General features: G+C 30.4%; 3 protein-coding genes across 5 annotated transcripts in view; 1 reads left to right on the forward strand and 2 right to left on the reverse strand.

Annotated features, from left to right (window-relative positions):
- Positions 1-680: 680 nt before the first annotated feature.
- LOC125046639 lies at positions 681-7,052 on the reverse strand. 3 transcript variants are annotated; one of them, XM_047644481.1, is made up of 4 exons: positions 6,999-7,052; positions 1,598-1,736; positions 1,166-1,270; positions 681-1,050 (listed from the first exon to the last, which is right to left on the reverse strand). In XM_047644481.1, the coding sequence occupies exons 1-4, from the start codon at positions 7,046-7,048 to the stop codon at positions 940-942; spliced, it is 405 nt and encodes a 134-aa protein (XP_047500437.1). In that variant the 5' UTR covers positions 7,049-7,052; the 3' UTR covers positions 681-939. The 3 variants fall into 3 exon arrangements, with proteins under 3 accessions (XP_047500437.1, XP_047500444.1, XP_047500452.1); XM_047644488.1 differs by lacking the exon at positions 6,999-7,052 and adding an exon at positions 2,105-2,213; XM_047644496.1 differs by lacking the exon at positions 6,999-7,052 and adding an exon at positions 2,105-2,153 and having other exon boundaries at positions 1,598-1,777.
- Positions 7,053-9,861: 2,809 nt separating this feature from the next.
- On the reverse strand, positions 9,862-11,105 carry LOC125046660. Its single transcript, XM_047644509.1, has 4 exons — positions 11,036-11,105; positions 10,795-10,933; positions 10,305-10,409; positions 9,862-10,194 (listed from the first exon to the last, which is right to left on the reverse strand). Exons 1-4 carry the CDS (start codon positions 11,083-11,085, stop codon positions 10,084-10,086), a joined length of 405 nt encoding a protein of 134 aa, XP_047500465.1. The 5' UTR covers positions 11,086-11,105; the 3' UTR covers positions 9,862-10,083.
- A 1,712-nt stretch (positions 11,106-12,817) lies between these two features.
- The window catches only part of LOC125046632, a 1,167-nt gene continuing 737 nt past the window's right edge, over positions 12,818-13,247 (forward strand). The window contains exons 1-2 of the mRNA XM_047644470.1: positions 12,818-12,871; positions 12,985-13,123. Coding sequence (XP_047500426.1) covers positions 12,822-12,871; positions 12,985-13,123 — 189 coding nt within the window. The 5' untranslated portion in view covers positions 12,818-12,821. The remainder of the gene's footprint in view (positions 12,872-12,984; positions 13,124-13,247) is intronic.

Raw genomic sequence — 13,247 nt, forward strand, 5'->3', positions numbered from 1 at the left:
AAATTGGGAAACGTCATCAGTAGTTATATAAGTATTTAACTTTTAAAGTCCCTAATTCCAGAAAATACAAATCCTAGATTCCTAATCAATAAATCAGAAAATTACGTATGCACAGACAGCGCTGATCGTAAGCAGCAAGACCTCATAGTGAGTGTAGTGAATTGAGGAAGCCAAAAGGAGAGAAATGCTGTCTAATGTAAAGTAAGAGTAGCTGTTAAAACGCCCCTTGTGTGGGTGTGGCTAAGCAACAGGTAGATAATCTTGAAAGTGTGTTTATCTGTCTCAGTCCACCTGATGTCCACACAGAATGTGCCATATGGCTGTAGGCTTGTGTATCTTTGTGCTGTCATGGCTAAAGGGGATGAAAAGATCGAGCCCATGCCATCGCTTACGTCCAAATAAATATTCTCTCATCAGCCCGCAATGTGGTCATTCACGGTAAAGGAGCTGTTAGTTGTAATAACAAGTGTTATAACGAGTTCACGAAGCAGCTGGAATATTGATCTGTCCAGTTAAGAGAGTAAAGAGACAAAAAGATGATATGACTGAACGTTTGTGTTGTATGTCTTATGCCATTGTAGCATGTTGGTGAAAGCATCGGGTGTTTTAAGCATAGCTTTGGTTTCTCGAATATTTGTATATAGCATAATCTCTTAACCTTTGATACATACACTTCCATATTTGTTATTCACTCTTTTATTAATCACTAATAGCATGTTTTATAATTACAATCATGAAAAATTACAAGACGCTCGGCATAGGCGCATCAGGAAGGAAAATGAACACTGATGGCGCTGGTGTATATAACATTTAAAATGTATATTGATCTCAAAGATTTTCATAACCCTCAACAAAATATTCAGATTTTACACATCAGCGTTAAACTGCCAGATGAGACGCAGGTCTATGCTGGTGTTGAGAGTTTTACTTTCACTCTCTTCACTTGGAGATGCAGTGGTCGTGTACTCCATCCCAGCAACACAACATCTGTTGCGAGACCAGGCCGGAGTACTCCCAGGGACCGCCGCACATCTCGTAGTAACCGTAAACCTGCAAAGGAAAAGGAAAAGCAGTTTGAACGGATGAAGGTTTTGGATAGATTATGAAATATGTAGTATGGCCATGTGTCAGGAGGAAGTTGGAGGAAATGCTGATTGCGTCTTACGTATCTGTTGTGGATCGGGCGCTCCAGGTTTTGGCAGATGTAGGACCCAACCGTTGTGTTGTTGACCGTTGACCACAAGTCCATGTTGTTGGTCATCTCATTGAACTGTGGAAATAAGGTGAACTGACTTACGAGGCTGATATTTGGTAAATGAATATATTTAGATTTCTGGTAGTTTTCATTATTTTCTCATGTATTTTTTTTTTTTTTTTTATAGGAAATTGCTCTTGCAATTAACGTTAAGCTTTGGAAATGATAAAATCAAAGATACAAAACATGCAAAAGACACAAGGAAAACAAACAGAAATCCTATCATATCTGCTTGTTTACCTCTATGACATTTTCCATGGAAACTAGCCTTTCAGCAATAATAAATCCGTTCCCTCACACCTTAATACCTTAGACTAAACACTAAATACTTGCAACACGAACCTCTTTGGTGCAGCGGTTCTTGCACTGGTTGTGGCTCTCGCAGTCGGCGATGACCACTTCGGGCAGCTCGTACACCATGTACTCAGCGTGTCCACCTGATACGAAGAGCGCGCAGCGACACCATGGCTCAGTCTGGGCGCTGGAGATTATTTGCATATATTAGGTTTCAAACACTCGTAGCTGCAACACACATACACATATAAGTTTATGTGTGCATGAGTGTGTATACTTATACATATATATACATACATATATAAATATATATATATATATATATATACACAGACATATATGTGAGTATATATATATAGATATGTGTATGTGTGTATATATGTATAAATATGCACACACTTAAATTAACAGAGAGATAAGTATATAGATATATTGAATGTACATATGTAACTGTGCTTTACTTATATATCCGCAAAATAATAAATTGTAGTTCAATTTTCAAACGACTGACAAAATATAATTTTCTTTAACACAGTGCATTTTAAACTCACTCACCTAACAAAGGCGAAGCCGAGGACCGCCAAAGCAAGGACGGTGTTCTTCATGATGTCGGAAGAGAGACACTGAAGAAGGAACAATCAACCTCTTTATATATGACATTTCAAGGCCCAGCTCAGCAAACATAATGCAACGCACCAACGAACGGTACAGTACACGGAGATATGGGTACATGATAAATTGGACTCCCCCATTCGAAACTACTTAAAACCGCTTCATCACCATTGCTCAATGTGTGAAACAAACTAATACACATGTGGTGATAATGATGAAAGTGGCAATAAAAATGAATATACTAGTAAATGTATACTAATTTTAGAAAATCTCGTTCATGGATATTTTGCGACTATTTGCGATTGTCGATGACCCTGCATTACGATGGAGTAATGTCGATATCATGAACGAATAGTATTATGAAAATGAGAAGATGACAGTGTACCCTCCAGTGTGATAAATTTTGAAAATGAAAAAAGGGTGAGGATGAGAAAAATAGAACGAAATATCACAGAAGATGAACAAGCTTACAAATACAGTAACATATGTACACGCTGAAATGAAACAGCAAAATCATGACGTTTTGAAAAAGGCTTGGTTTGTCATCAGATAATAAAACCAAAATACAGTAGCTATAGTTTGACTCAACAAGTACTTGGTCAAGTACTACCACCTGTTTAACCTTTTCTTTGATTTTCGGAAATTATATTTTATTTGTTGTTATTGATACCCTACTAACAACCTTAATATCAATAACAATAACAGTATTGATGCTGACAGTTTTAGAAAAAAAAAAATCCGAAAATTCAAAGATTTGGGATATCAGTTGAGGCCACGTAGATCCTGCTAATCTACGCCTTGGTGGCTGAGCACTTCTCGAGCCATGTATGTGCAGCAAAATTGAAAATTGACAGTACACGCACTTCCGTTCAGTGCTGACTAAATCAAAACATCAAAATCTGTTACTCTCTTTTTTCTTTTTTGTCGGAGGGAGTCTCGTCTGACTCCAAACTTCGCGATTTGTTGCTCCTTTCTCTTTGCGGATGCCGTGTGACATTACAGAAAATTTATCCAAACCTCAAATTGGTTTTGCATTCTGTTGCCGAGCTCTTCTAGATCATTATGTAAATTTATGCATAGGTTTGAATGCACGCAATTCTGTTATGAAGTGTATATATGCATATCAATAATTATTTTAGATATAGTACAGGTGTTGGAGACCCGAAGTTTAATTGAACCATTTTATCTAATGGTGCATAAATAGAGGAACAAATGTATAATAACGATAATGCATAAACACGTCTGAACTGGCCAGTGCTTGCCCAACACTTTAACACAAGGGAACCAATACAGCGCTCAAGGAAACATTGAAACAAGGGGATTCGTCCATATTATCTTACTTAGATATAACGACCACAGCACGAGTAACAATGGCGTCTGGAGCAGTTGCAAGGAACTTCAATGCGCATTTTTCCGTAGTAATTTGACTGATGCTCTAGGATACATATTCGTTTAATTTGATGCTCCTAATATTGCAAACAGAATATAAAGTATTCGCCGCTGATGTTGACATGGCAGATAAATTTAAATAATCAATTACGTATATAGACGGGCAGATAATTATGGGTAAGCACAGATGTTAATATTGCAAATTTAGTTTTGAAACCTTTAAGTTATTTCTCAGTTTTAAAACTTTGATTACATAATACACCTATATATTGTTAAAAGGTGTTGTAAAGTCTACTGAATACAATATATGAATGTAATCAGATAATCATCTAAATATTCACATTTTATATATAAACACATCAAATTGGGAAACGTCATCAGTAGTTATATAAGTATTTAACTTTTAAAGTCCCTAATTCCAGAAAATACAAATCCTAGATTCCTAATCAATAAATCAGAAAATTACGTATGCACAGACAGCGCTGATCTTAAGCAGCAAGACCTCATAGTGAGTGTAATGAATTGAGGAAGCCAAAAGGAGAGAAATGCTGTCTAATGTAAAGTAAGAGTAGCTGATAAAACGCCCCTTGTGTGGGTGTGGCTAAGCAACAGGTAGATAATCTTGAAAGTGTGTTTATCTGTCTCAGTCCACCTGATGTCCACACAGAATGTGCCATATGGCTGTAGGCTTGTGTATCTTTGTGCTGTCATGGCTAAAGGTGATGAAAAGATCGAGCCCATGCCATCGCTTACGTCCAAATAAATATTCTCTCATCAGCCTGCAATGTGGTCATTCACGGTAAAGGAGCTGTTAGTTGTAATAACTAGTGTTATAACGAGTTCACGAAGCAGCTGGAATATTGATCTGTCCAGTTAAGAGAGTAAAGAGACAAAAAGATGATATGATTGAACGTTTGTGTTTGTATGTCTCCTATGCCTTTGTAGTATGTTTGTGAAAGTATCGGGTGTTTTAAGCATAGCTTTGGTTTCTCGAATATTTGTATAAAGCATAATCTCTTAACATTTGATACATACATTTCCATATTTGTTATTCACTCTTTTATTAATCACGAATAGCATATATATATATATATATATATATATATATATATATATATATATATATATATATATATATATATATATATATATATATATATATATATATATATATATATATATATATATATATATATATATATATATATATATATATATATATATATATATATATATATATATATATATATATATATATATATATATATATATATATATATATATATATATATATATATATATATATATATATATATATATATATATATATATATATATATATATATATATATATATATATATATATATATATATATATATATATATATATATATATATATATATATATATATATATATATATATATATATATATATATATATATATATATATATATATATATATATATATATATATATATATATATATATATATATATATATATATATATATATATATATATATATATATATATATATATATATATATATATATATATATATATATATATATATATATATATATATATATATATATATATATATATATATATATATATATATATATATATATATATATATATATATATATATATATATATATATATATATATATATATATATATATATATATATATATATATATATATATATATATATATATATATATATATATATATATATATATATATATATATATATATATATATATATATATATATATATATATATATATATATATATATATATATATATATATATATATATATATATATATATATATATATATATATATATATATATATATATATATATATATATATATATATATATATATATATATATATATATATATATATATATATATATATATATATATATATATATATATATATATATATATATATATATATATATATATATATATATATATATATATATATATATATATATATATATATATATATATATATATATATATATATATATATATATATATATATATATATATATATATATATATATATATATATATATATATATATATATATATATATATATATATATATATATATATATATATATATATATATATATATATATATATATATATATATATATATATATATATATATATATATATATATATATATATATATATATATATATATATATATATATATATATATATATATATATATATATATATATATATATATATATATATATATATATATATATATATATATATATATATATATATATATATATATATATATATATATATATATATATATATATATATATATATATATATATATATATATATATATATATATATATATATATATATATATATATATATATATATATATATATATATATATATATATATATATATATATATATATATATATATATATATATATATATATATATATATATATATATATATATATATATATATATATATATATATATATATATATATATATATATATATATATATATATATATATATATATATATATATATATATATATATATATATATATATATATATATATATATATATATATATATATATATATATATATATATATATATATATATATATATATATATATATATATATATATATATATATATATATATATATATATATATATATATATATATATATATATATATATATATATATATATATATATATATATATATATATATATATATATATATATATATATATATATATATATATATATATATATATATATATATATATATATATATATATATATATATATATATATATATATATATATATATATATATATATATATATATATATATATATATATATATATATATATATATATATATATATATATATATATATATATATATATATATATATATATATATATATATATATATATATATATATATATATATATATATATATATATATATATATATATATATATATATATATATATATATATATATATATATATATATATATATATATATATATATATATATATATATATATATATATATATATATATATATATATATATATATATATATATATATATATATATATATATATATATATATATATATATATATATATATATATATATATATATATATATATATATATATATATATATATATATATATATAGATATGTGTATGTGTGTATATATGTATAAATATGCACTAACTTAAATTAACAGAGATATAAGTATATAGATATATTGAATGTACATATGTAACTGTGCTTTACTTATATATCCGTAAAATAATAAATTGTAGTTCAATTTTCAAACGACTGACAAAATATAATTTTCTTTAACACAGTGCATTTTAAACTCACTCACCTGACAAAGGCGAAGCCGAGGACCGCCAAAGCAAGGACGGTGTTCTTCATGATGTCGGAAGAGAGACACTGAAGAGGGAACAATCAACCTCTTTATATATGACATTTCAAGGCCCAGCTTAGCAAACATAATGCAACGCACCAACGAACGGTACAGTACACGGAGATATGGGTACATGATACATTGAACTCTCCCATCCGAAACTACTTAAAACTGCTTCATCACCATTGCTCAATGTGTGAAACAAACTAATACACATGTGGTGATAATGATGAAAGTGGCAATAAAAATGAATATATTAATAAATGTTAAATCATTTTAGAAAATCTCGTTCATGGATATTTTGCGACTATTTGCGATTGTCGATAACCTTGCTTTACGATGAAATAAGGTCGCTGTCATGAATGAAAAGTATTATGAAAATGACTATACTTTCCAGTGTGATAAACCCTGAAAATCAAAAAGGGGTGAGAAAGAGAGAAAATAGATCGCATTATCACACAAGATGAACAAGCGTACAGACACAGTAACATGTGTACACGTTGAAATAAAATGGCAACAATAGAGAATGGGGCAATACATCATAACGTTTCGGAAAAGACTAGTCTTCTCATCAGACAATAAAACCAAAATACAGGAGCTGAACTTAGTCGCCAGGGAGATAGATACTAGTCCTACCCAATCTCACCTGTTTAATTTTTTCCTTGATTATCGGAAATTATGTTTTATTTGTTATTAGTATCATAATAACAATCTTAATGTTAATAACAATGATAACTGTATTGGTGTTGACAGTTTTAGAAAAAAAGGCCACGTAGGGTGTGCTAATCGACGCCTTGGTGGCTCAGCACTTCTCGAGCCATTTATGTGCAGCAAAATTGAAAATTGACAGTACACGTACTTCCGCTTAGTGCTAACGAGGGCGTTCGTCTAAATCAAAACATAATTTGTTCCTTTTTTTGTCGGAGGGAGTCTCGTCTGACTCCAAACTTCGCGATTTGTTGCTCCTTTCTCTCTGCGGACGCCGTGTGACATTACAGAAAATGATCCAAACCTCATAATGGTTATGCATTCTGTTGCCGAGCTCTTCTAGATCATTATGTAAATTAATGTGTGCGTTTGAAGGCGCGCAATTCTGTTGTATTAAGTATATATACTTATCAATATATAAGTATAGATATAGTACAGGTGTGAGTCTACACGAAGTTTTCCCTAGAGAGGCGAAGTTTAAATGGACCATATATCTAACAATGCATAGATAAATGAACAAATGTATAATAACAATTACACATAGACAACACGTTTAAAATGGCCAGTGCTTTAACGCAAGGGAACCAATACAGCGCTCAAGGAAACAGTGACACACAAAGGGATTCGTCCACATTATCTTACTTAGATATAACGACTACAGCATTAATAAAGGTGTCTGGAGCTGTTGCAAGGAACTTCAGAGCGTATTTTCTCTTAACAATTTGACTGGTGCTCAAGGATACATTTTCGTTTAATTTAATGTTTATCATGTATAGAAAAGATTATTACTTGTTTCCTCCATATACACTGAAAATTGTATTGAGGGAGGATTGTGACGTAGAAAGTTTTATTAGTTCCTTAAGGTAAACTAATATTTTAAACAAAAATTAATTATGCATGTTTGTCCAATAATTTCATACTTTTAAAACATAATATCCTTTGATTTTAATATAATATTTACTGATATTTGTTTATACTCATAAGACACCTTAGCACTTGATGTGGCAGATAATTTTAAATAATCAATTAATCATACATTCAGATAGGCAGATAGTTCTGGATAAGCACTGATGTTCAAGTTGCAAATCTAGTGTTGAAAACCTTAAGTTGTGTTAAATATTTGTGTAGAAAGGTTATGAGTTATTTCTCAGTGTACATAATACACTTGTATATATATGGATAAAACTGTGTTGTAAAGCTACTGATAATATGTATGAATATAAATTGATAGATAAATAAATATATAATAATAAATAATTATATAACAACACGGAAAGAGAAAAAGAGAGAGACAGAAGGGAGAAACGTCAGTAGAATATTTAATCAGATACGTATTTATCTTTTCCTGTCCCTTATTCCAGAACATGCAAATGCTAGATTCCTAAATATATTCGAGATCAATCAGAAAACTACGTTTGCAACTAAAGACAGCCTCATTCAACCAACAGCGACACGGGCGGGGGTCATCGTAAGCAGCAAGACCTCATAGTGAGTGTGTAATGAAATCAGGAAGCCAAAAGAGGAGAAATGCTGTCTAATGTGAAGTAAAAGTAGCCTGATAAAACACCTCTTCTGTGGGTGTGGCTCAGAAACAGGTAGATAATCTTGAAAGTGTATTTATCTGTCTCAGTCCACCTGATGTTCACACGGAATGACTAAGCATCTTTGTATCTTTGTGCTGTCATGACTAAAGGTGATGAAAAGATCGAGCCCATGCCATCGCTTACGCCCAAGTAATTATTTTCCCATTAGCACCCAACGTTGCCATTCACTATAAAGGAGCTTTTCGTCGTTATAACGAGTGTTATAACGAGTGCAAGCAGCAGGTGGAATATTGATCTGTCCAGTGTACTATATTAAAAGAGATTAACAGGATATGCTAAGTGAATGACCACATACAGACACAAGCACAGGCCTACATACTGGACATACAAACAAATGCAGAGTCACATACAAAGACAAAAAGATGATATGATTGCACGTTTGTGTGTTTGTAATTTTCTCGTCTTTATAGCATGTTGGTGAAAGCCTTGGGTATCTTATGAATAGATTTATTTTCTCGAATATTTTTATGTAATGTAGTCTCTTAAGATTTGATATATAAATTTCCATATGTGTTATTCACTCTTTTATTAATCACTAATATCATATTTTAGGATTACATCAGAATTGAAAAGGAACACTGATGGCGCTGGTGTATGTAACATTTAAAATGTATATTGATCTCAAAGATTTTCATAACCATCAACACCATATTCAGATTTTACACATCAGCATTAAACTGCCAGATGAGACGCAGTCTATGCTGGTGTTGAGAGTCTTACTTCCACACTCTTCACTTGGAGATGCAGTGGTTGTGTTCTCCATCCCGGCAACACAACAGCTGCTGTGAGACCAGGCCGGAGTACTCCCAGGGACCGCCGCACATCTCGTAGTAACCGTAAACCTGAAAAGGAAAAGCATTTTGAACGGATGGAGGTTTTGGATAGATTCTGAAATATGTAGTATGGCCATGTGGACAGGAGGAAGTTGAAGGAAATGCTGATTGATTCTTACGTATTTGTTGTGGATAGGGTGCTCCAGGTTTTGGCAGAGGTAGGAGCCAACCGTTGCGTTGTTGACCGTTGACCACAAGTCCATGTTGTTGGTCATCTCATTGAACTGTGAAAATAAAGTAAATTAGCTTACGATTCTTAATTTTGTCTAGTTAGAGGCTAACATGTACATGAATTGTAGCTAAATCTCTAGCAAAGCTTAACTTCTGTTTTCATGGGAAATTGCCAGTGCAAATTATATGAAACCTTGGAAGAAAACGCAATTCCTGTATTTGTACAATCAGTGAATCAAGACTAAGTTCACCTTCTTTACATGTCTCCATATACAGATATTCACAGAAAACACATGGGTATATGCATACTGCTCTATCACTATTAGTAATGCTATAGATGCTTTCTTATGCTCTCACAATTCGAACGTAAACACGACAAACATGACAAAAACATCTCTCGCTCATCGGCCATGTTTGTAAAATGCAAGTAACTCGAACCTCTTTGGTGCAGCGGTTCTTGCACTGGTTGTGGCTCTCGCAGTCGGCGATGACCACTTCGGGCAGCTCGTAGACCATCCATTCCGTGTGTTCAGTCGAGACGAATAGGGCACAGCGACACCATGGCTCGCTCTGGGCGCTGGAGGGAAATGTAGTGTTAATTATTTAAGCACAACAGGATCAATGAATACTTTCAATTCGAATTTTATTAGAATCAAATTTAAATACTCATTGAACTCACCTGACGTAGGTGAAGCCGAGGACAGCCAAAGCAAGGATGATGTTCTTCATGATGTCGTTAGGAGGACACTGCACACAGAATCAAACGTCTTTATATATAAGATCCCAAGGCCGAGCTTAGCAACTATAATGTAACGCACGGTACAGTACACGGAGATCAAGGACAATACATCATGAAGATATGAGTACAACGATACACTTGACTCACCCGTTCGTAATTACTTCGAAATGCTTCATCCCTATTGTCCATGCACCCAAACGCGCAACCGCAATAATTATGACAGTAATCATGATTAATCCAAATCAAATGGCCAATGCTCAAATATTTTTAAAAGCAGTTCATCATAGACATTTTGACAGTATTTGTTCGTAGACCGATTACGATAATATAAGATGAAATAAACAAATTATGTGTTGCAAATAAAAAGTATGATGGTACCGGTGTGATGCCATTATACTTACGTCTTAACAGTTTTCAGGAATGACACAGACACTTAGTCCAGTACTTATTATTTGAAGTAATGCGAGAAAATACATATTTAACAAAATATTAACCAATAGAAAAGATATATAAAATTAAAATGTGTCTATGGATATAGTATATAAACGTAAATCTGCAAGAAATGTTTACCAAGGGAATCCAAACTTTGATGAATAATTATATTCAGTCATTATTAAAGATATGATTAAAGATCATGAATAGTATCTTTGTCCTAGTAAGTGCATGGTGTACTGGCCATAGTCTGCATAACAATTGCGGCTGAAGCAGTTTCAAGGAAATTGCGGGTAAGCAAGTGCCTTGAAGTTCTGATTGCAAATTCAATTTTGAAATCACGAATTTGTATTTGTGAAGAACGTTTCTGATTTTTTTTTTCAAAATGAAGTTCCTTGGTAAATTACGTATCATTATGCTGATAAAAGTATATGGATAAAAAACTACAAAAGATAATACAAAGTTGTTTTTGTGTATTCTGTCAATTCTATCAGTTTATCTCCATTATCAAAAATCTTTCTGATCATCATCATCGCCTTTATTATTACTATTATTATTATTATCATCCTTATCCTTATTGCTATAATAATTATTATTATTGTTATTATTATTGTTGTTGTTAATATTGTTATTATTGTTATTATTATTATCATTATCCTCTTATAGTTGTTGTTACTATTATTACTATTAGCATCATCATTATCATTACCATTCTTAATACCATTATCATGATTATTATACTCATTATCAATCTCATTACCAAGATTATTATAATAATTATTATCATTCATTACTATTGAATTAATGTCAGTAATTAGCTTGCGCTGCCCTTTACCGATTTTAAATGACGCATTTAAACCGATAACTTACACATTTCAGATATAGAAGAGTTCGGTAGCAGAGAATGTGACGATGTGTGTGGCTCGGAGTATTTTATGCGATATCCCAGTTTATTATTATTTTTTTTTTTCCCTCTTTTACGTTCTGTTTTGCATCTGCAAGTAAATTCGTGCATGTGTGGTGTGCGTCAGTAATCAGAATGTTTTTGTTGATCTTAATAATTGATTCACTATAGAAATATTAGGTTGTATAATTGACACAATTTCGGTTGTTTCCCTGCGACCATACGAAGTAGTTTCGAAGCAGAAAAAAAAACAAAAACGTCCGAGATATCACTGTACTCAAATCGCTACGTGTTTGTACCCTGCGTTAAGCCACCTGTTGAGCTGGACCTTGGGAGGTCATATATAAAGGGGTTGTTGCAGTTCCTTTTCAGTGTCTTTCACCCGACATCATGAAGAGTATCGTCCTTGCTCTGACTGTTCTCGGCTTTGCCTACGTCAGGTGAGTTCGAAAAGGGAAAAGGTTCCGTACTACTAATGTCAGATTAATAACGTTCATAGGGTCTATATTGAATTTATGGTGAAAAAATATATATGTATATATACTCTCCCCAGCGCCCAAAGCGAGCCATGGTGTCGCTGCGCCCTGTTTGTCTCGACTGAACACACGGAATGGATGGTCTACGAGCTGCCTGAAGTGGTCATCACCGACTGCGAGAGCCACAACCAGTGCAAGAACCGCTGCACCAAAGAGGTTCGAGTTACTTGCATTTTGATGGGCGAGAGATGTTTTAGTCGTTATTAATAAGCCTGGTGTAATTTACATAGTTTAACACGCAGTGGTGACTTCCTTCTTCCACTGCTCCGTTTCTGCCTCT

The sequence above is a fragment of the Penaeus chinensis genome, chromosome 4 (genome assembly GCF_019202785.1).
Source record: "Penaeus chinensis breed Huanghai No. 1 chromosome 4, ASM1920278v2, whole genome shotgun sequence".
NCBI classification, from domain to species: Eukaryota; Metazoa; Arthropoda; class Malacostraca; order Decapoda; family Penaeidae; genus Penaeus; species Penaeus chinensis.

Coding starts and splice junctions, on each gene's coding strand:
- LOC125046639 (XM_047644481.1), bottom strand. CDS start 7,048: ATGAAGAACACCGTCCTTGCTTTGGCGGTCCTCGGCTTCGCCTTTGTC. Junction 1,737..6,998: donor CTCGGCTTCGCCTTTGTCAG/GTGAGTGAGTTT, acceptor AATAATCTCCAG/CGCCCAGACTGAGCCATGGT. Junction 1,051..1,165: donor GCCCGATCCACAACAGATAC/GTAAGACGCAAT, acceptor TTTCCTTTGCAG/GTTTACGGTTACTACGAGAT.
- LOC125046660 (XM_047644509.1), bottom strand. CDS start 11,085: ATGAAGAACATCATCCTTGCTTTGGCTGTCCTCGGCTTCACCTACGTC. Junction 10,410..10,794: donor AGAACCGCTGCACCAAAGAG/GTTCGAGTTACT, acceptor TTATTTTCACAG/TTCAATGAGATGACCAACAA. Junction 10,195..10,304: donor ACCCTATCCACAACAAATAC/GTAAGAATCAAT, acceptor TTTCCTTTTCAG/GTTTACGGTTACTACGAGAT.